We start from the raw sequence: 22,500 nt of genomic DNA, 5'->3' as shown, positions 1-22,500 counted from the left end.
GTGATCTACCATACACGCATTACAGACGCACACGTCACAGACCCATACCACGCACAGACGCCACACGATCAGATTAATAACAGACCACAGCACACGCATTAACGCCATACGATCCATACCCACGATCTATTAACGCACAGATCGACACGCATTAAGACCTAACGCCACTGGCATCTAATACGCCACAGACGCCACTACCACTGACAGACTAATACGCATGCACGCAACTACATAATACCCATTACCCACGGCAACCCACTACGCATTGGACTAATAACGCACACCACCCATTAACGCCATTACCACACGCCAGCTACATTAATAATACCCACACGCTAATACCTAATACACGCATCACAGAACACCTACACACATAATAATACCCATACACGCTAATAATACCCATACCTATCAATACCCACACTAATAATACCCACACCCTAATAATAAGCATTAATAATCATCAATACCGACACACCCATTACGCACATGCAGCGCACACCTCTTGATGGCTGAGGAACTTCTCGTGAGTTCTTCAGGACTTTATGTCGACCAGACTGAGTGAGAAGACCACATGACCCATACAATAATACAGTCAAAGATCTTTGACCTTTTTCTCTTAAATAAAAGCCTCTCAGTAAACTAAACATGTCAATAAACTAAACATGTCAATAAACTAAACATGTCAGTAAACTAAACATGTCAATAAACTAAACATGTCAATAAACTAAACATGTCAATAAACTAAACATGTCAGTAAACTAAACATGTCAGTAAACTAAACATGTCAATAAACTAAACATGTCAATAAACTAAACATGTCAGTAAACTAAACATGTCAATAAACTAAACATGTCAATAAACTAAACATGTCAGTAAAGTAAACATGTCAGTAAACTAAACATGTCAATAAACTAAACATGTCAGTAAACTAAACATGTCAGTAAACTAAACATGTCAATAAACTAAACATGTCAATAAACTAAACATGTCAATAAAGTAAACATGTCAGTAAACTAAACATGTCAATAAACTAAACATGTCAATAAACTAAACATGTCAGTAAACTAAACATGCTAACTCATTGTAAACTAAACATAAGCAATACCAGTAAACAAACATGTCAATAAAGTAAACATGTCAATAAAGTAAATGTCAATAAAACAAACATGTCAGTAAACTAAACATGTCAATAAACTAAACATGTCAATAAACTAAACATGTCAATAAACTAAACATGTCAATAAACTAAACATGTCAGTAAACTAAACATGTCAGTAAACTAAACATGTCAATAAACTAAACATGTCAATAAACTAAACATGTCAATAAACTAAACATGTCAGTAAACTAAACATGTCAATAAACTAAACATGTCAATAAACTAAACATGTCAATAAACTAAACATGTCAATAAACTAAACATGTCAATAAACTAAACATGTCAATAAACTAAACATGTCAGTAAACCATGTAACTAAACATGTCAATAAAGTAAACATGTCAATAAACTAAACATGTCAAACTAAACATGTCAATAATAGTAAACATGTCAGTAAAGTAAACATGTCAGTAAACTAAACATGTCAGTAAACTAAACATGTCAGTAAATAAACATGTCAATAAACTAAACATGTCAATAAACTAAACATGTCAGTAAATAAACATGTCAGTAAACTAAACATGTCAATAAACTAAACATGTCAATAACTAAACATGTCAGTAAACTAAACATGTCAATAAACTAAAACATGTCAATAACCAAACATGTCAGTAAACTAAACATGTCAGTAAACTAAACATGTCAGTAAAGTAAACATGTCAGTAAATAAACATGTCAATAAAGTAAACATGTCAATAAAACTAAAACATGTCAATAAATAAAACATGTCAGTAAAGTAAACATGTCAATAAACTAAACATGTCAGTAAACCAAACATGTCAGTAAACTAAACATGTCAATAAACCAACATGTCAGTAAACTAAACATGTCAGTAAACTAAACATGTCAATAAACTAAACATGTCAATAAACCAAACATGTCAGTAAACTAAACATGTCAATAAACCATACATGTCAATAAACCAAACATGTCAATAAAGTAAACATGTCAATAAACTAAACATGTCAATAAACTAAACATGTCAGTAAACTAAACATGTCAGTAAACTAAACATGTCAATAAACTAAACATGTCAATAAACCAAACATGTCAATAAACTAAACATGTCAGTAAACTAAACATGTCAATAAAGTAAACATGTCAATAAACTAAACATGTAAAAACATGTCAGTAAACAAACATGTCAATAAACTAAACATGTATAAATAAAATAATAAACATGTCAATAAACTAAACATGTCAATAAAAAAATGTCAATAAACTAAACATGTCAGTAAACTAAAACATGTCAATAAACTAAACTTCAATAAACTAAACATGTCAATAAACTAAACATGTCAGTAAACCAAACATGTCAATAAACTAAACATGTCAATAAACTAAACATGTCAGTAAACTAAACATGTCAGTAAACTAAACATGTCAATAAACCAAAACATTCAATAAACTAACATGTCATCATAAACTAAACATGTCAGTAAACTAAACATGTCAATAAACAAACATTCAATAAAAAACTTCAATAAAATTCAATAAACAAACATTCAATAAACAAACATGTCAATAAAAACATGTCAGTAAACAAACATGTCAGAGCTAAAACCCAGTAAAACAAACATGAGTAAATAAACATGTCAATAAACAAACATGTCAGTAAAGCAAACATGTCAATAAATAAACCAAACATGTCAGTAAAGTAAACATGTCAGTAAAGCAAAACATATCAATAAACAAACATGTCAATAAACCAAACATGTCAATAAACTAAACATGTCAATAAACTAAAACATGTCAATAAACTAAAACATTCTAATAAAAATGTAACAAATAAATATAAATAAACATGTCAATAAACTAAACATGTCAATAAAACAAACATGTCAGTAAACATATCAATAAACTAAACATGTCAGTAATAAACTGTCAATAAAGTAAACATGTCAATAAACTAAACATGTCAATAAACTAAACATGTCAATAAACCAAACATGTCAGTAAACTAAACATGTCAATAAACTAAACATACCATCAAACATGTCAGCAAACAAACATGTCAATAAACTAAACATGTCAATAAACTAAACATGTCAGTAAACCAAACATGTCAGTAAAGAAACATGTCAATAATAAACTAAACATGTCAGTAAACTAAACATGTCAATAAACTAAACATGTCAATAATAAACCAAACATGTCAATAAACCAAACATGTTTAATAAACAAAACATTCAATAAAGCAAAACATGTCAACACAAAGAAACATGTCAATAAAGCAAACATGTCAAAATAAACAAACATGTCAATAAACAAAACATGTCCATCCCCAGGACTCCCCATTCCAGTCGCAATTGGGAAGTTGAGTCCCAGTCCATAATAACGGTCGCTTTAGCCGTTTAATCTCCCACTTCAGGGTAATCAAAGCCGGACCCTGATCCCGACCTTGGACCTTGATTTTATTAATTTAGTTAATTCGTTGCAGGTGGATACGGTCCGATGGGGACCCCACACTCCGCCACACATCAGACCCATGAAGAGCCGCAGGTGTAAAGTCCCAGCGCGGTCAACAGCAACACTGCGGATCCCACCCGCTTCTGGCGCACGCCATCATCAGCCTCCAGGCAACAATAACACACATCATCATCATCAACATCATCATCATCATCATCATCATCATCATCATCATCAACAATCATCATCAACCCGCATCATCAATAACAGTTCTCCAGGTATCATCATCATCATCAACCACAAGACAACACCAATAACAGCCCTTTTCCAGGGCATCATCATCATTCATCATTACATCAATCATCATCATCGACAGATATATCGATCATCATCGAATATCATCATCATCGTCGATCAACAGACACACACACACAAAGCCCAGGTGTCATCACACACACACCAGCCACATCACACCACACAGACCACCACAGCCTCCCACACACACCACACACACACACACATGGAGGCACACACACACACACACACACACACACACACACACACACACACACACACACACACACACACAGCCACACACACACACACACACACACACACACACACACACACACACACACACACACACACACACACACACACACACACACACATAGACACACACAACACACACACACACACACACACACACACACACACACACACACAGAGACACACAGACACACACACACACACACACACACACACCCCAGGGACAGGAAGGAGCCCCAAGGAAAATGATCCGGAAATGGACAGACAATCCACATGATAACCCACTGACCCCACACACAGGACCCGACCAACACGAGACACACACAGAAACAACACTGAGTGTGTGTGTGTGTGGACCCAGTGTGTGTGTGGACCCCAGACCCAGTGTAGAAACCCAGGCACAACGGAGTGAAACCCAGGAAACCCCTGTGTGTATCCTGTGTGTGTGTGTGTGTGTGGAAACCAGACCTGTGTGTGTGGCCCCAGTGGCCCATGTGTGTGTGTGTGTGTCTGTCTGTGTGTGTGTGTGGAAATTGCCTGTGTGTGTGTGAATGGCCCCAGTGGAACTGCCTGTGTGTGTGGAACACGGTGTGTGTGTGTGTGTGTGTGTGTGTGTGTGTGTGTGTGTGTGTGTGTGTGTGTGTGGACCCAGGACCCAGGAGACCCTTGTTGAATCAGCCCACAGACAGTGGCTGAAGCAGACCAAACATGAGACAAACAGCAGGTGAGCGAACACAGGATCAATCCCCAGAACACATGAGACACATGGAGACACAGAACACATGACACACAGAACACACATGACTGGAGAACTGAGCACATGACTGGTCACAGAATCACACACAGACACAGAACACACATGACCACAGAACACATGACCACACAGACACATGACCACACAGGAACACAGCACAGAACACTGGCAGACACAACAACTGACTGGAAACTATACGAACTACTGATGAGCTACAGAACTACATAAGAATATATATACTGTTTACAGACACACACAATGAAGTGTACAGATACTGGAGATAATATAAGGTTTTACAGATATTGGCGTGTACGAACATGTGGTGAGATAGATATAGTGTTGTGTTGTGAACTACTGATGGAAAGTAGTATATACATGAAATACATGTGGAAGCGGGTATAGACATACTGATGGAAAGTTGTACAGAACATACTGGTAAAGTGTATATGTACAGAACATACATGATGGAAAGTTATGTACAGATTGACTGGAATGACAACATAAATCAGGGTTTCCAAAGTAATGAGGAGTATGGAGAGAGAGAACAGTGTGTGTGTGTGTGTGTGTGTGTGTGTGTGTGTGTGTGTGTGTGTGTGTGTCGTGTGTGTGTGTGTGTGTGGCCTTGTATCTGTGTGTTATCTGTGTATCTCGTGTGTGTGTGGTGTCTCGTGTGTGTGTAGTTATCTCATTGTGTGTGTGTGTCTCAGTTGTGTGTATATCCGGTGTGTGTGTATATTCAGTGTGTGTGTGTGTGTGTCTGGTCTCAGTGTGTGTGCTAATGTGTGTGTGTCTCAGTGTGTGCGTGTCTCAGTGTGTGTGTGTCTGTGTGTGTGTATATCTGTGTGTGTGTGTGTGTATCTCAGTGTGTGTGTCTGTGTGTCTCTGTGTGTGTCTGTGTGTGTGTATCTCAGTGTGTGTGTCTGTGTGTCTCTGTGCGTGTCTGTGTGTGTGTATATCTCAGTGTGTGTGTGTGTGTGTCCTCCATTAATCCTGTCATCCTATAAAAGATGTCTGCTATTGTTGTCGGTGACCCAGCGGGGGGTCAGAGTCAGGCTGAGGACGATTACTGCTCCTCTTCAGATCTCATCATGGTCCGCTAACTCCCCCTAACTTCTACTGTTTACTTTAGGATCTAATGTTGGAAAATACCGCCAAAATAGTTTTTTAAAAAGTGCCGAAAACATTGGTAAAATAACGCCAAAAACGTTGGAAAATGGCGCCAAAAAAGCGCCAAAAATGTTGAAAATAGCGCCAAAAACTTTGGGAAAAAACGCCAAATATGTTGATTAAAAAAAGCACCAAAAACAATCGTAAAACGGCGCCAAAAACATTGGAAAATGGTGCCAAAAACATTGGTTAAAGAAAGCGCCAAAAACATCAAAAATAAGCGCCAAAAACATTGGAAAAAGCCGCAAAAGTTGGTAAAACGCCAAAAATGGTTGGTAAAAAGCACCAAAAACTTTGGTAAATAAGCACCAAAAACATTGGAAAAAGCACCAAAACAATCGTTAAAAGCGCCCAAAACGTTGGTAAAATAGTGCCAAAAACGTCGGAAAAAAGCACCAAAAACTTTGGTAAATAAGCACCAAAAACATTGGAAAATGGCGCCCAATACGTTGGTAAAAAAGCGCCATAAATGTTGGTAAAATAGTTCCAAAAACATCGGAAATAAGCGCCAAAAACGTTGGTAAAATAAATGCCAAAAACATTGGAAAATGGCGCCAAAACGTTGGTAAAAAAGCCCCCAAAAAGTTTGTAAAAAAAGCACCAAAATCTTTGGTATGAAAGCACTTCTAATCGTGGTGCTGCCACTAACTGACCTGAACTTCTACCGTTGACTCCCAGCAGCTTCTACACACACCGCCCACTCATCAGGTTATTCGGTAGGTTTTATTACCATGAAGGGTTTTTATTCATCACTCAGTCCCTTCTCCTCGTTGCTGTGTCCCCCGGTGTTACTGTCAATAAAGTTCATCTTCTTTGAATAAAGAAACTAGGAAATATTTAAGAATGTTTTAACATTTAAGAAACTGGAATCAGGGATTTCCTCTTGCTTTTCACTCAAAATGATTCTTCCAACGTATCCTATTGGATTACTATTAGTGTGTGAGCGAGTGTGTGTGTGTCTGTGTGCGTGTGTGTGTGTCTGTGTGCGTGTGTGTGTGTGTCTGTGTGCGTGTGTGTGTGTTTGTCTGTGTGTGTGTGTGTCTCTGTGTGTGCGTCTCCGTGTGTGTGTGTGTGTGTGTGTATCTCTGTGTGTGTGTGTGTGTGTGTGTGTGTGTGTGTGTGTGTGTGTGTATCTCTGTGTGTGTCTCCATGTGTGTGTGTGTGTATCTCTGTGTGTGTCCGTGTGTGTGTGTGTGTGTGTGTGTGTGTGTGTGTGTGTCCGTGTGTGTGTGTGTGTGTGTGTGTGTGTGTGTGTGTGTATCTCTGTGTGTGTCTCCATGTGTGTGTCTGTCTAACATTTTGCATGAAAAATTACTTTACCATAAACCGATATTCTAAATATTTGGAGATTATTTTTCGTTGCAGCTCTGATCCCAGTGAAGACATGTAAACATACTCAGCTGTTAACTGAATAATCAAAAGTTGACAAAACAAAACCTAACCCACTGAAACATATTTACAACATGAGTGGTAAGCGTGTTAAAGTTGAGTTATATGTAGTTATATTTAGTTTAAACTCTGGCGCTGGGACTATAGTTTCGATGAAACGTGTGGAGTGAAGCGCCGCGGGGGAAAGCTCCCAGCGTGACCTTTGACATCGTAGAAAGCTTAGCGTGAGCCGCGGTGTGTTCAGGTAATCTGAGATCAGTCGCCGTGACGACCACCTGGCTGCCGCTGCGATGCTTTAACGGGAATCTACCTGTACAAACACCTTCCAGGTCTGACTCACACACGTCTGGTGGAAGGATTTCTGTCTGAGGCCCCCCCCACCCCCAAAATACACCCAAACACGTAAACATGTCAGTATTGGTGCGAAGCAGACCATAATGTAGCCGTAAGCAGATATAGTACAAGAACTTCAAAGAAACGCCAACAATGTTGCAATAAAAGCGCCAAAAACCATCTGAAAAAATGTGCCATAAATGTAAAAAAAGCACCAAAAACATTGAAAAATGGCACCAAAAACGTTTGCAATAAAGCACCAAAAACGTTGAAAATAAAGCGCCAAATACATTGGAAAATGGCGCCAAATAAGCGCCAAAAACATTGGAAAACTTTAGTAAAAAAGCGTCAAAAACGTTGGTAAAGTGTTGGTTAAAAAGTGCCAAAAACGTTAAGAAAGTTCAAAAACTTTGGTAAAAAAGCGCCAAAAATGTTGGTAAAAAAGCGCCAAAAACATTGGTAAAAAAGTTCAAAAACTTTGGTAAAAAAGCGCCAAAAACATTGGTAAAAAAGTTCAAAAACGTTGGTAAAAAAGTTCAAAAATGTTGGTAAAAAAGCGTCAAAAACGTTGGTAAAAAAGTTCAAAAATTTTGGTAAAAAAGCGTCAAAAACGTCGATAAAAAAGCGCCTAAAACTCTGGGAACAAAGCGCCATACTTGGTGGCAGAAACCCTTTGCCCCTGTAGCCGTTGTCTTTGTGTAACGCCCCCCGAGCGGCGCCCTAACGAGCCCGCGTGTGTGTGTGATCTGCGTTAACCAACGGTGACCTGTTGCAGCTCCGGCCGCTCGCCGCCGCCACGGCTCTGACTCTCTGACACTCATCCACTCCAGCAGATTAACTAATGGGATTAAAACGTCTCTCCGTCCATCTGCTGGGGAGGGAGGGAGGGAGGGAGGGAGGGAGGGAGGGAGAGAGAGAGAGAGAGAGAGAGAGCGTTGCCGGGACGTCCTGAGCCAGCTTCCTGTTTGATGCGTGGACGGTGGTGGCGGCGAGGGGAACAGCTGATGTGCTGAGGAACGCCGGAGTCAGAAGAAGAAGAGTCCGGCTGGACGGACGCTCAGATCTTTGGGAGAAATGGCGGGAAAGTTTGGGAGGTTGGTGCTGTGGACGCTCGCCGTGCTGCTGCTGTCAGGATACATCTACATAGAGACAGGTACAAACACACACATCACATCATATATACACAATACAGGCCAGAATATATATATATATATATATATATATATATATATATATATATATATATATATATATATATATATATATATATATATATATATACATACATATATACAAATACATACATACATACCATATACAGGCCTTTGGACACACCTTCTCATTCAATGCTTTTTTTTTATTTTTATGACTATTATTTATGTATGATATAAATGAGAGTATCAAATGAAAGTATAAATAATGGAATACATGTATACTTAACGAAATAATGTGAATGTGCTGGTTGAATAATGAAGGAAAAATAGCACGGATACTTGAGAAAGTTTTGATGCCTTCAGTGAGAAATAAAGAAACACATTGAATGAGAAGGTGTGCCCAAACTTTTGGCCTGTACTGTATATACAGTATATATATAGAGAGAGACAGATATATCATACAGGTAGGGCTGGGCGATATGGAGAAAATCAGATATCATGATATTCTTGACCAAATACCTCGATATCAATATTGCGGCGATTTTTCTAGGGTTGACAATTGGTGCTGTAAGAAAATATCTTCAGACTTAGATTTTAGATGAATAATCATCAGTAATGTGGATATAATGACTAAGTGGGTAAAGGTGAATAATAGAAGAGCTATAGAACAGTCTGGTGAGTTCAGAACATGACATCACTTTACTGTAATGCAGCCTTTACAACCAGGAAAAGACACTTATGTCATATCACGATATCCAAAATCTAAGACGATATCTAGTCTCATATCACAATATCCATATATTGCCCAGCTCTACATACAGATGTTCAGATTATACAACTACAGTATATATTTATATATATACTATATGTATAAGTCATGCTTTATGTAGCGGCTCTGTCGGGCAGAAAACCTGAATCCACTTTTTTGAAGGACCTTTCGAAGTTTTCGTGTTTGAATTTTTTTGGCGCTTTTAGATGTTTTTGCACAACAGATATACTACAAGTATTCTGATCCCTTGACTAAAGTAAAACTACCAACGGATATACTACAAGTATTCTGATCCCTGACTAAAGTAAAACTACCAACAGATATACTACAAGTATTCTGATCCCTGACTAAAGTCAAACTACCAACAGATATACTACAAGTATTCTGATCCCTTGACTAAAGTAAAACTACCAACAGATATACTACAAGTATTCTGATCCCTTGACTAAAGTAAAACTACCAACAGATATATACAAGTATTCTGTCCCTGACTAAAGTCAAACTACCAACAGTGTACTACAAGTATTCTGATCCCTGACTAAAGTAAAACTACCAACAGATGTACTACAAGTATTCTAACTTGACTAAAGTCAAACTACCAACAGATATACTACAAGTATTCTGTCCCTGACTAAGTAAACTACCAACAGATATACTAAGTATTCTGATCCCTTGACTAAAGTAAAACTACCAACAGATATACTACAAGTATTCTGATCCCTTGACTAAAGTAAAACTACCAAAACATTCATGTATAAGTCGGCGCTGTCTGGGGCAGAAAATGTACCGAAACCTATTTCATCTTTTTTTGTTATTTTGTCTGTGATTTCGTCTGACTCCATCTGAGCTAAATCGCTCAATAATATGTTAACAAATCAGTCTTTTTTTGTCACAATTCTTGAAGAAAAAGAGTACAAGTTTTGGACAAGTTTTCTGCCCGACAGCGCCGATATATATATCCTTAAAAGCACACAAGTAATTCTGAGCTTCGTGTAAAATATCAGCAGTAAAAGTACACAAGTATTTCCAGCAGATGCGACTCCTGACCGGACGGACTCGGAGCAACGTGGTGGATATTTGGGCGCTCCAGCGGACTCGGATCAGCTTCTATACAGACGACACGCCGCTGTAACTCGGAGAAAAAGGAATATCTTGTTTCCCAGCGGAGTCAAACTTTGCTCTCAGGAGACATTCGACCAGGCCGTCGCCAACCACCTCAACTACTTTCACCTCAGAGGTACGTCGGCACGTTCAGAGGATTTCAGATGTGCAGAAACTCCTCACGTTTGGTCCTTTTAAAGGGTAACGTTAACAGCTTTTTTCAACCTGGACTCTCTGTCTCCATGGTTATGTGTCTGAGTGTCTGATGTGAACAACAATCTCTGAAACTGGTCCAGTATTAAACCAGAACCGGGCTGTACTGTAACCCTACAGGACTAATGTTCAGCAGCAGTTAGAGTCCACGAAAAGTTCTGTTGTTGCTGCTGACAGACTCAGATTATTATTCTGACAACATTATGTGATGGATCCCTACAGAGAGAGACCTTTTAGTTAAAGAGTAAGATCCTTTTAGTTTAACATGAAACAGCCCCAAAATCACCATCACCAAACCCACCAGACTCCATGTTAATAGTACTTTAGCGGTATAGACCAGCATATTCCACCAGACTCCATGTAAATAATCAGGACTTTTAGCGTGTATAGAGCCAGCATATCTCCACCAGACTCCATGTAAATAATCAGGACTTTTAGCGTGTATAGAGCCAGCATATCTCCACCAGACTCCATGTAAATAATCAGGACTTTTAGCGTGTATAGAGCCAGCATATCTCCACCAGACTCCATGTAAATAATCAGGACTTTTAGCGTGTATAGAGCCAGCATATCTCCACATGTAAATGGGTGAATTAAGGGTTTATTTCAACCAAACCAGAGTGGTGATTGTTGGAACAGTGGAAAGATGAACCAAGAAGGCTTTTGGTAGTTTTATTTAGTTTCTGTCCACTTTCAGTGAAGTGTGTTTTATGATGATAAAAGTCCTGATTATTTACATGGAGTCTGGTGGGTTTGGTGATGGTGAAAACAGCACACTGACTCCCATCAGTCACTTAGACACAAAAACATGATAAAATAGGATCCAGGTTGAAAAAACCCCAAAGTTCCTCTTTAATACTTGTTTTTACTGAAGCTCTTATCCAGACTCATGTAGGAGCTTAAACTCTAAACAAGTCGACTGTCATTAAAGGCAGCCGGTCACGGCGAGGTCAAAGGTCATGCAGAGCCAGGGCGCACTCTAAAAACTTCTGAACGTTGAACATCCTGTTGTGCTTATTGTCGTCTCATGGACTCATGGACATTTTTAGTCCTTTTTGGACCTATCAGCCACTATTTTTAACGTTTTTGAAGCTTTATTTTGACTTTTTTCACTCTTTATGTGTTTTTGTCACTTTTTTTCAGTATTTATCTGTATGAGTCTCAATTTTAAAGGTAGAAAGAAGATAAAGAAGGTAGGAAATGAAACAAAAGGAGGAAGAAGGAAAGGAAAGTAGTAAAAATAAAAGGAAAAGGAAACGACAGGAGGAGAGGAAACAGGAGTCATGTAGTCTGACGTTCACTGCGTCAGTTTGTTGTCTCAAATCTAGAAATAAGCTCAGAGAAGCATCTTCCTGTTGTGCTTCTTGTCGTATCGTGGACTCAGATTTTCCGAAGCTTTTGGCCCTTTATGGAACCAGTCAGACACTATTTTCTAATATTTTGACTCATTGTTTTTGATGGTTTATGTGATAATTATTATTTCAATTTTTTCAAAACAAATTGCGCATTTTCCAACATTCTTCTGAAACTTTGTTGATGATTTCCAGCGCTTTTTTGGGACATTTTTGCAAAGTTTTTGATGCTTTTCCAACATTGTTTTGGTTGGGTTGAAATGGACCAAACTGCCCCTCTGTTTCTCAGCACGTAGATGTTTTATTCCAGGATTCTGACTTTAGTTTACAGTGTGTCTCTGTGTAGTGTGTGTTTACAGTGTGTCTCTGTGTAGTGTGAGTTACAGTGTGTGTCTGTGTTGTAGTGTGAGTTTACAGTGTGTGTCTGTGTTGTAGTGTGAGTTTACAGTGTGTGTCTGTGTTGCAGTGTGTATCTGTGTTGCAGTGTGTGTCTGTGTTGCAGTGTGAGTTTACAGTGTGTATCTGTGTTGCAGTGTGTATCTGTGTTGCAGTGTGTATCTGTGTTGCATTGTGAGTTTACAGTGTGTGTCTGTGTTGCAGTGTGTGTCTGTGTTGCAGTGTGTGTCTGTGTTGCAGTGTGAGTTTACAGTGTGTGTCTGTGTTGCAGTGTGAGTTTACAGTGTGTGTCTGTGTTGCAGTGTGAGTTTACAGTGTGTACCTGTGTTGCAGTGTGTATCTGTGTTGCAGTGTGTGTCTGTGTTGCATTGTGAGTTTACAGTGTGTATCTGTGTTGCAGTGTGTATCTGTGTTGCAGTGTGTGTCTGTGTTGCAGTGTGAGTTTACAGTGTGTGTCTGTGTTGCAGTGTGTGAGTTACAGTGTGTGTCTGTGTTGCAGTGTGAGTTATAGTGTGTGTCTGTGTTGCAGTTAGTTACAGTGTGTGTCTGTGTATTATTTACATGTCTGTGTTGCAGTGTGAGTTTGTAGTGTGTGTCTGTGTTGCAGTGTGAGTTTACAGTGTGTGTCTGTGTTGCAGTGTGAGTTTGTAGTGTGTGTCTGTGTTGCAGTGTGTGTCTGTGTTGCAGTGTGAGTTTACAGTGTGTTTGTGTTGCAGTGTGAGTTTAGAGTGTGTCTGTGTTGCAGTGTGTGTCTGTGTTGCAGTGTGAGTTATAGTGTGTGTCTGTGTTGCAGTGTGAGTTTACAGTGTGTCTGTGTTGCAGTGTGAGTTTGTAGTGTGTGTCTGTGTTGCAGTGTGAGTTTACAGTGTGTGTCTGTGTTGCAGTGTGAGTTTACAGTGTGTGTCTGTGTTGCAGTGTGAGTTTACAGTGTGTGTCTGTGTTGCAGTGTGTGTCTATGTTGCAGTGTGAGTTTGTAGTGTGTGTCTGTGTTGCAGTGTGTGTCTATGTTGCAGTGTGAGTTTACAGTGTGTGTCTGTGTTGCAGTGTGAGTTTGTAGTGTGTGTCTGTGTTGCAGTGTGAGTTTACAGTGTGTCTGTGTTGCAGTGTGAGTTTAGAGTGTGTGTCTGAGTTGCAGTGTGAGTTACAGTGTGTGTCTGTGTTGCAGCGTGAGTTTACAGTGTGTGTCTGTGTTGCAGTGTGAGTTACAGTGTGTGTTTGTGTAGTAGTGTGAGTTTGTAGTGTGTGTCTGTGTTGCAGTGTGTGTCTATGTTGCAGTGTGAGTTTACAGTGTGTGTCTGTGTTGCAGTGTGAGTTTACAGTGTGTGTCTGTGTTGCAGTGTGAGTTTACAGTGTGTGTCGCAGTAGTGTGAGTTTGTAGTGTGTGCTGTGTTGCAGTGTGTGTCTATGTTGCAGTGTGAGTTTACAAGTGTGTTGTGTGCGTGTGTCTGTGTTGCAGTGTGAGTTTACAGTGTGTGTCTGAGTTGCAGTGTGAGTTACAGTGTGTGTCTGTGTCAGTGTGTGTATTGCAGTGTGAGTTACAGTGTGTGTCTGTGTTGCAGTGTGAGTTTATAGTGTGTGTCTGTGTTGCAGTGTGAGTTTACAGTGTGTGTCTGTGTTGCAGTGTGTGTCTATGTTGCAGTGTGAGTTTACAGTGTGTGTCTGTGTTGCAGTGTGAGTTTACAGTGTGTCTATGTTGCAGTGTGAGTTACAGTGTGTGTCTGTGTTGCAGTGTGAGTTTGTAGTGTGTCTATGTTGCAGTGTGAGTTTACAGTGTGTATCTGTGTTGCAGTGTGAGTTTTCAGTGTGTGTCTGTGTTGCAGTGTGAGTTTACAGTGTGTGTCTGTGTTGCAGTGTGAGTTTACAGTGTGTGTCTGTGTTGCAGTGTGAGTTACAGTGTGTGTCTGTGTCGCAGTGTGTGTCTATGTTGCAGTGTGAGTTACAGTGTGTGTCTGTGTTGCAGTGTGAGTTTATAGTGTGTGTCTGTGTTGCAGTGTGAGTTTACAGTGTGTGTCTGTGTTGCAGTGTGTGTCTATGTTGCAGTGTGAGTTTACAGTGTGTGTCTGTGTTGCAGTGTGAGTTTACAGTGTGTCTATGTTGCAGTGTGAGTTTACAGTGTGTGTCTGTGTTGCAGTGTGAGTTTGTAGTGTGTCTATGTTGCAGTGTGAGTTTACAGTGTGTGTCTGTGTTGCAGTGTGAGTTTACAGTGTGTGTCTGTGTTGCAGTGTGAGTTTACAGTGTGTGTCTGTGTTGCAGTGTGAGTTTACAGTGTGTGTCTGTGTGGCAGTGTGAGTTTACAGTGTGTGTCTGTGTGGCAGTGTGAGTTTACAGTGTGTGTCTGTGTGGCAGTGTGAGTTACAGTGTGTGTCTGTGTTGCAGTGTGAGTTTACAGTGTGTGTCTGTGTTGCAGTGTGAGTTATAGTGTGTGTCTGTGTTGCAGTGTGTCAGGAGACCGTTTGGGAAGCCTTTAAGATCTTCTGGGACCGTCTGCCGGAGCGGGACGAGTTCCACACCTGGGTCAGCCGCTGCATGGACGGCTCGGTCAGCGTCATTGAAATCGGAAAAAAATTCAGCCAATCAGAGGAGCACATTAGCCTCATCCGCAGCGTGAGTAGTTTATTGCCCAGTTAGGGTTACAACCAACAGGACACAATGTACAGAACAGACAGATGGGAAAAAGTTGTAATATTCCAGAAAAAAAGTTGTAATATTTCAGGAAAAGAATACATATGTATGAGTATATGTATGTACTTATGTTTGTATGAGTTGTATATGTATATCTATGTGTGTATAAGTTGGATTTTGGTACTTTTCTTTGCTGACGATGTGTTTCTATGTTTCAGAGAGTCGCCATGGCAGCTTCAGTCAACAGGTCAGTTTACATCTCGCTTTCTTACAAAGTCTCCAGCTTTAGGGCTTTGTGTTGTTTGTGCATGTGCTTTTGTGTGTTGTTTGTGTGGTGCTGTTGGTTTCTACTAAAAAAAAAGTCGTAATATTTAAGGAAAAAAGTTGTAAAAAAAGTCGGGGTAAATTCCAAAGAGTTCAAGAAAAAAGTTAAAATATATATTTTTAAATAAAGGAATATTTTCACTCATTTGTCTGCTGCTCATTCTTGTTAATTAAAGCCTGAATGATTGGTGAGTTGAGTGTACTGTTGATTCATCAGATAAATATGCTCAGACTGTTTGCAGACGACAGTCTTAAGTATTTTAATAAGAATATGACTCACAAACTGTGAGACGCGATAGAAAACTCTGCCGTTAGAAATGAAAGGTACATATAATATATAATAAAGTATAGAATATGAAAGTGTTTGTGTTTTGTTTCATTATTCTGCAGTGTTCCTGTTACCTCAGACCCTCCACCATGCAGGTAAACCTAAAACACATAATATACTTTATGTATTTATAAATACATACAGTATATATATGCTGTATACATGCATCACACACATACTGTACACAAACCCTATATACAGTAAATGTATATGCAAATATATAAATATACATGTGTGTGTATGCAAACATCACAGACACACTACATATACATCATTTTTAAATATTTAGACTTCTTCAAAACTTTTTTGATAACTTTTTTCCTGATATATTTTCCTGACTATTTTCTGTCTGTGTGTTTTCTAAACGGCTCTCTGTGTCTGTCTGTCCCACAGCTCTGACTCGATGCCCGTCCAGACGGCAGAAGAGGTGACTCGGCCAGGTAAACTCTCACCTGTCAGATTAACGCACTTACAAACCTTTCATTACATGATATTACACGCTAAAAGTCCTGATTATTTACATGGAGTCTGGCTCTATACACGCATCTTACTCTTAAACAGAAAGCTTTCTTTCTGCAGGATGATAGAAAGCTAAAAGTTGGTCAGGTTTGAAGGTTTGCTGTCAGTGTCGGCCCACCAGAGCACATGTTCGGGAGGCTGATTCCCGTCACACGCTTTGCTCTCAGAATAGATGTGTAAGCCTATTTCCAGGCAGTAGCAGTCTGGTCAATGGAGCGCCGCTGAGCAGATTAGCAGAGGTGTAGACGTGACGGAGTTACTGCAGGACAGGTATCAGGGTTAGTGAGATCATCGCTCTGTAACCGTTTGTATTCCTTCCAACGAGGAGCTGTCATCTGTAGCTTAAAGGCCATCCGCACCAAGAACTTTAACTATAACTATTACCAGTTGAGGACGAAGTATGCAGATCCTACAGCAGGGGTGTGAAATTCAACTTCATCAAGGGCCAGACATGTAGAGTTTATTGACATGTTTTTATTTAAGAGAAAAACTGAAATATTTTGCATATTTTGTATTATTGCACATCTCATATACTGTAGTCTTCTCACTTACATTTTGAGCCTCATAACGCCGCAAAAAAGTTCCTCAGCCAGCGACAAATACATTGAAAAAATGCCAAAAAAGTTGGAAAAAGGACGAAAACAAAGTGTCAAAACTGTCTGAAAACGTGACACAAACATCAGAAAAAGTGGCAAAACGTTGAGTGATGCGTCCAAAACGTTAAAACAAAGTACCTAAAGCATTGAAAAAAAGCGCATAAAGTGCCGGAAAATGCGTCAAAAATGTCGAAAAAAGCACCAAAAACTAGGTGCTCCTAAATTTACTGTGAACCTAAATTGAAATGCGGGCCAGATCAAAACCTGCGACGGGCCAGATTTGGCCCTTGAGCCTTGAGTTTGACATGAGTGCGTGCATGCTTGTGTGGAAGAAGTATTTAGATTACTGCAGTAAAAGTACTAACTGTAAAAATACTCTGTCCGCCATGAACAGGTGAAGACGCTCAGTTTTGTAGCCGTTTGTATTGCTGCCAACGTGGAGCCGTTGTCTGTCTATAAGGGTCGTCAACACCAAGAACCGTTACTATAAGCAGCTTGTTCTCATGAACCATACATTCGAAATTCTACGAAAAGTTAAGCACTGTAATTTGTAAGCGCTCCACGTATTTATTGCTGTTTGCACCACATTGACTGCTGCTGTATAAGAGCGCTGTGGGCCTCCTAGGGAAGAGGTCGTTGGGGATGTTTGGGTCAAAACTCATTACCACAGGACCTTCAAACCAGGGAGCAGAGTTCGCCTCCTGGGGAAGAAAAAAGACTTTCAAGATTTTGCCAAACTTGCATGTGTAGTACGTTGATAGGGACAGCCTAGATGTGTGGAATACTTTAAGAAGCACTGGGCTCAAAAACAGTGAAGTTATTGCATTTTTTATCAGATCAAAAATCATTAAAAATAGGCTGAGCCAGCTTTTCCATATTATAAATAGGGTGAGCCAACTTATCAATAATTAGCAGGTGTGGTATGTTGATAGGGAGGCCCTAGATATGTGGAGTGATTTTGGAAGCACTACGCTCAATAACAGTGAAGCTATTGTATTTATTTCCCAATAAAAATATATTATAAATAGCCTGAGATGGCTTTCCCATGATTAGCAGGTGTACTATGTTGATAGGGAGGCCCTAGATTGTGGGGAGGGATTTTGGAAGCACTAGGCTCAATAACAGTGAAGCTATTGAATTTATTTCCCAATAAAAATATATAAAAAAATAGGCTTTTTCAAATGCATGTTCCCTGGGAGTTGTTTTAACCGAAACCACGATCTTTCTCCTAAACCTAACCAGTCGTTTTGGTGCATAAACTGTCGTAGCCACATGACTTTCACTGTTTGTCACCTAAACTTAACCGTAATGTCCGTCGAAACGATCGCCAGCTCGCGGTGCTCTGTACCCGGCTCACAGTCACCTATTCTCGGGTAACTGAACCACAAACTACCGCTGATACGACAGAGCTCCATGCAGAGCACAAGAAATGTTTAATATTTCCGTATAATTCTGCATTTACTTTCCGTCTTCCTAATTGTCTTTATTATCTGTTGTTATTTTACAGAGGAAGATGCAATCCCGACCGATCAAAATGATCTTCCAGCGGGCTTTGACGTCACTGCTTGGACGCCTCTGCTCTTGGCAACCGAAGGGTCTGTTCAAACAACATCTTTGGCTGAGATTCGTGGGAATTTGACTTCTGAGCCTGCGGATGTTTCCGTGCCAGAAGACACCAAAGACATCCAGAAATCTGGGGGCGGAGTAACTTCCGAAACACCTCTGGTCATCACTGAAACTCTACAGTCTGAAGGAGACGATGTTGAAGACTTTTTAGAGGATATAGTGGAGGTTTCCACAAAGGTTTCGGACTCTTTTACCCACAAACCCTTTGTTGTGATCGTTGAAGAAGTTGGGGAAGAGAAAACTGCCCCAGAAGAGGCTGTAGGGGAAGATGAAATCATTCTGGATCTGGATGTACCTGACTCTGAAGTGGTTAAAGAAGTTACCCCACAAGGTGAGGAGCCACCCTCGGAAATCATGGCCGAAGAATTCCTCACAGAAGCTACTATTGTGGCTCCTACAGACCCTCCGTCAGAACCAGCTACAGAAGCTGCCACACTGGGAGAATTGGGGCAGGAATTATCCCCAGAGCCAGTCGTAACGGAGCATACCCCAGAGACAAGTGTCAAGGTTGTTGAGGGTGCAGAACTTGAAGAAATTCCGGACGAATCTTTAGATATCACCCCAGAAGTAGCCTTGACTTTTGAGGAACACACAACAGATGATCCAGAATTAGTTGAGGCAGAAATTCTCGAAGAACCCGAGGCCGTTGTAGTAGAAAGCCAAGATGAAACCGAAGTCAGCACGGATGCAACTCCAACTGTATTTCTGATTACAGATTCAGAAGAAGAAGAAGAAATATTTATAAATGTGACTCCAGAACAAGAATCTGTCTCTGACATGACAACAGAGGCTCCTTCGCAGGCCTCAGACGAGATAGCATCAGATGTTAGTGAAGACGTTGGGGCAGAAGACAAACCAACACTAATGTCTGAGGTTACTTCTGAGCCTGTCGTCGTTATCTTACAAGACTACGGGGATGGAGACACTGAGGAAATGTCACCAGATGTAGAAGATGATACGACCGAAATGGAGTCCACTGAGGTGATAACAACAAAGACCGATGTAATTGAGGCTGAAGAAGACTTAGCAGTTGAAACAGAAGATGTCACAGTGGCAGAAGACGAAAAACTACCCCAGGAAACAGAGGAGGCAACCGTTACTCAAGAGGATACAACAGAAGAACCAGATGAAGCTACGATAGAAGAAGGGCCAGTGAAGACAGTTGATGACACTACAAAAGGAGGAACGGTTGAGGCTACAGGAGAACCAGCTGAAGGTCCAGAAGTGCCGGAGGAACCTTCAGAACCTGTAGAGAAAGAAGGAGCAGACACAACGGAAACTGCACAAGAACCAGAACTTGTAGAAGAAACTGTAGAAGTAGTAGACCCTACAGGAGGGGCTGCGCAACAAGAAGGACCTGCAGAAGAAAGTCCTGAAGAGACAGGACTCATAGGAGAGCCAACGCAAGAACCAGAACTTATAGAAGAAACTCCTGAAGAGACAGAACTCATAGAAGAGCCAACGCAAGAAGCTGAACTTGTCGAAGAAACTCCTGAAGAGACAGAACCGTCCAAAGAACCAGCACACAAACTTGTAGAAGCTGCAGAAGAGACTGAAACTACAGAAGAACCAACGCAAGAACTTCGTAGAAGTTGTTTTCGTCCCAGAGGACACGGAGAGTCGCGAGTGAAATATCGGAGTTTCCGATAATGTAGAAAGTGAGGACAGTTTCCTGGCTGTCCCAGAGGAAGATGAGGGTTTCTCCCCAGATGTTACAAAGCCAGACGATCCAGAGGAAATCGTAACGGTCACGTCTGAGTCCGTGGCCGAAATCACCCCAGAAACGGTGGTCGAAGTCGCCGCAGAGACCACGCAACACGCGGCCGCGGACGCCACGACCAAGTACGTGTTGGAGTACAACAACGGAAACTTCCCCGATCTAACGAAGACGCCTTTTGAAGCCGATGACAACCTGCTGGGAAACAACGACTTTGGCTTGGACGACCAGAACTCGGTAAGAAAATATGGATTAGTTGTAGAATAACCGGTTATCGGTTTGGTTCAATTTTGACGTTTGCTGCTTTTTTTTTTACTTTTCTTTGTCACACTTTTTTACAAGTGCTTTTCGACATTCTGTTGACTTATATGTCTGTATTCCTAATTTATATATCGGTTTCTAATTTATATATCTGTGTATTCCTAACTTATATATCTGTGTATTCCTTACTTATATATCTTTGTGATGTTACCAAATTTTTCATCATTTATTTCCAACATTTTTGTCACTTTTTCCAAAGATTTTTTTTTTTTTTTTGGGCAAACTTGACCCAAATATCTGTGTGTTCCTAACTTATATATCTGTGATGTTTCCAACTTTTTTGATATTTTTTCCAACTTTTTCGTCACTTTTTCCAAAGATTGTTACGTGTTTTTTTTGGGCAAACCTAACCCAAATATCTGTGTATTCCTAACTTATATATCTGTGTATTCCTTACTTCTACAGTACAGGCCAAAAGTTTGGACACACCTTCTCATTCAATGTTTCTTTATTTTCATGACTATTTACATTGTAGAATCTCACTGAAGGCATCAAAACTATGAATGAACACATATGGAATTATGTACTTAACAAAAAAGTGTGAAATAACTGAAAACATGTCTTATATTTTAGATTCTTCAAAGTAGCCACCCTTTGCTTTTTTTGATAACTCTGCAAACCCTTGGTGTTCTCTCAATGAGCTTCATGAGGTAGTCACCTGAAATGGTTTTACCTTCACAGGTGTGCTTTGTCAGGGTTCATTAGTGGAAGTTTTTCCCTTATTAATAAAAAGCAAAGGGTGGCTACTTTGAAAAATCTAAAATATAAGACATGTTTCTCAGATATTTCACACCTGTTAGTAATTCCATAATGCCATGTTCATTCATGTGATGCCTGTGAGAATCTACAATGTAAATAGTCATGAAAATAAAAAAAAAACACATTAAGAATGAGAAGGTGTGTCCAATCTTACTTCTATCTGTATTGATGTTTCCAGCTTTTTCATCATTTATTTCCAACATTTTTGTCACTTTTTCCAAAGATTTTTGTTTTTTTGGGGCAAGCTTAACCCAAATATGTATGTTTGTGTATTCCTAACTTATATATCTGTGTATTCCTAACTTATATATCTGTGTATTCCTTACTTATATATCTGTGTGTTCCTAACTTATATATGTGTCTTCTTTACTTATATATCTGTGTATTCCTAACTTATATATCTGTGTGTTCCTAACTTATATATGTGTATTCTTTACTTATATATCTGTGTATTCCTAACTTATATATGTGTATTCTTTACTTATATATCTGTGTATTCCTAACTTATATATCTGTGTATTCCTAACTTATATATCTGTGTGTTCCTAACTTATATATGTGTATTCTTTACTTATATATCTGTGTATTCCTAACTTATATATCTGTGTGTTCCTAACTTATATATGTGTATTCTTTACTTATATATCTGTGTATTCCTAACTTATATATCTGTGTATTCCTAACTTATATATCTGTGTTTCTAACTTATATATCTGTTTGATGTTTCCAACATTTTTGTCACTTTTTCCAAAGATTCTTACATGTTTCTTTTGGGCAAACCTAACCCAAATAGCTGTGTGTTCCTAACTTATATATCTGTGTGTTCCTATCTCATATATCTGTGTTATATATCTGTGTGTTATATATCTGTGTGTTATATATCTGTGTGTTATATATCTGTGTGTTCCTATCTCATATATCTGTGTGTTATATATCTGTG

General features: G+C 39.5%; 1 protein-coding gene across 1 annotated transcript in view; it reads left to right on the top strand.

Moving 5' to 3' along the window:
• Positions 1-8,701: 8,701 nt before the first annotated feature.
• The window catches only part of LOC120554016 (interphotoreceptor matrix proteoglycan 2-like), a 39,123-nt gene continuing 25,324 nt past the window's right edge, over positions 8,702-22,500 (top strand). Inside the window, exons 1-8 of the mRNA XM_039792564.1 lie at positions 8,702-8,916; positions 10,720-10,923; positions 15,186-15,352; positions 15,589-15,617; positions 16,085-16,117; positions 16,416-16,462; positions 18,645-20,317; positions 20,451-20,717. Coding sequence (XP_039648498.1) covers positions 8,838-8,916; positions 10,720-10,923; positions 15,186-15,352; positions 15,589-15,617; positions 16,085-16,117; positions 16,416-16,462; positions 18,645-20,317; positions 20,451-20,717 — 2,499 coding nt within the window. The 5' untranslated portion in view covers positions 8,702-8,837. The remainder of the gene's footprint in view (positions 8,917-10,719; positions 10,924-15,185; positions 15,353-15,588; positions 15,618-16,084; positions 16,118-16,415; positions 16,463-18,644; positions 20,318-20,450; positions 20,718-22,500) is intronic.

This window comes from Perca fluviatilis, chromosome 24 (genome assembly GCF_010015445.1).
Source record: "Perca fluviatilis chromosome 24, GENO_Pfluv_1.0, whole genome shotgun sequence".
In the NCBI taxonomy this organism is placed as follows: domain Eukaryota; kingdom Metazoa; phylum Chordata; class Actinopteri; order Perciformes; family Percidae; genus Perca; species Perca fluviatilis.
This window is presented reverse-complemented; position numbering and strand designations above follow the sequence as displayed.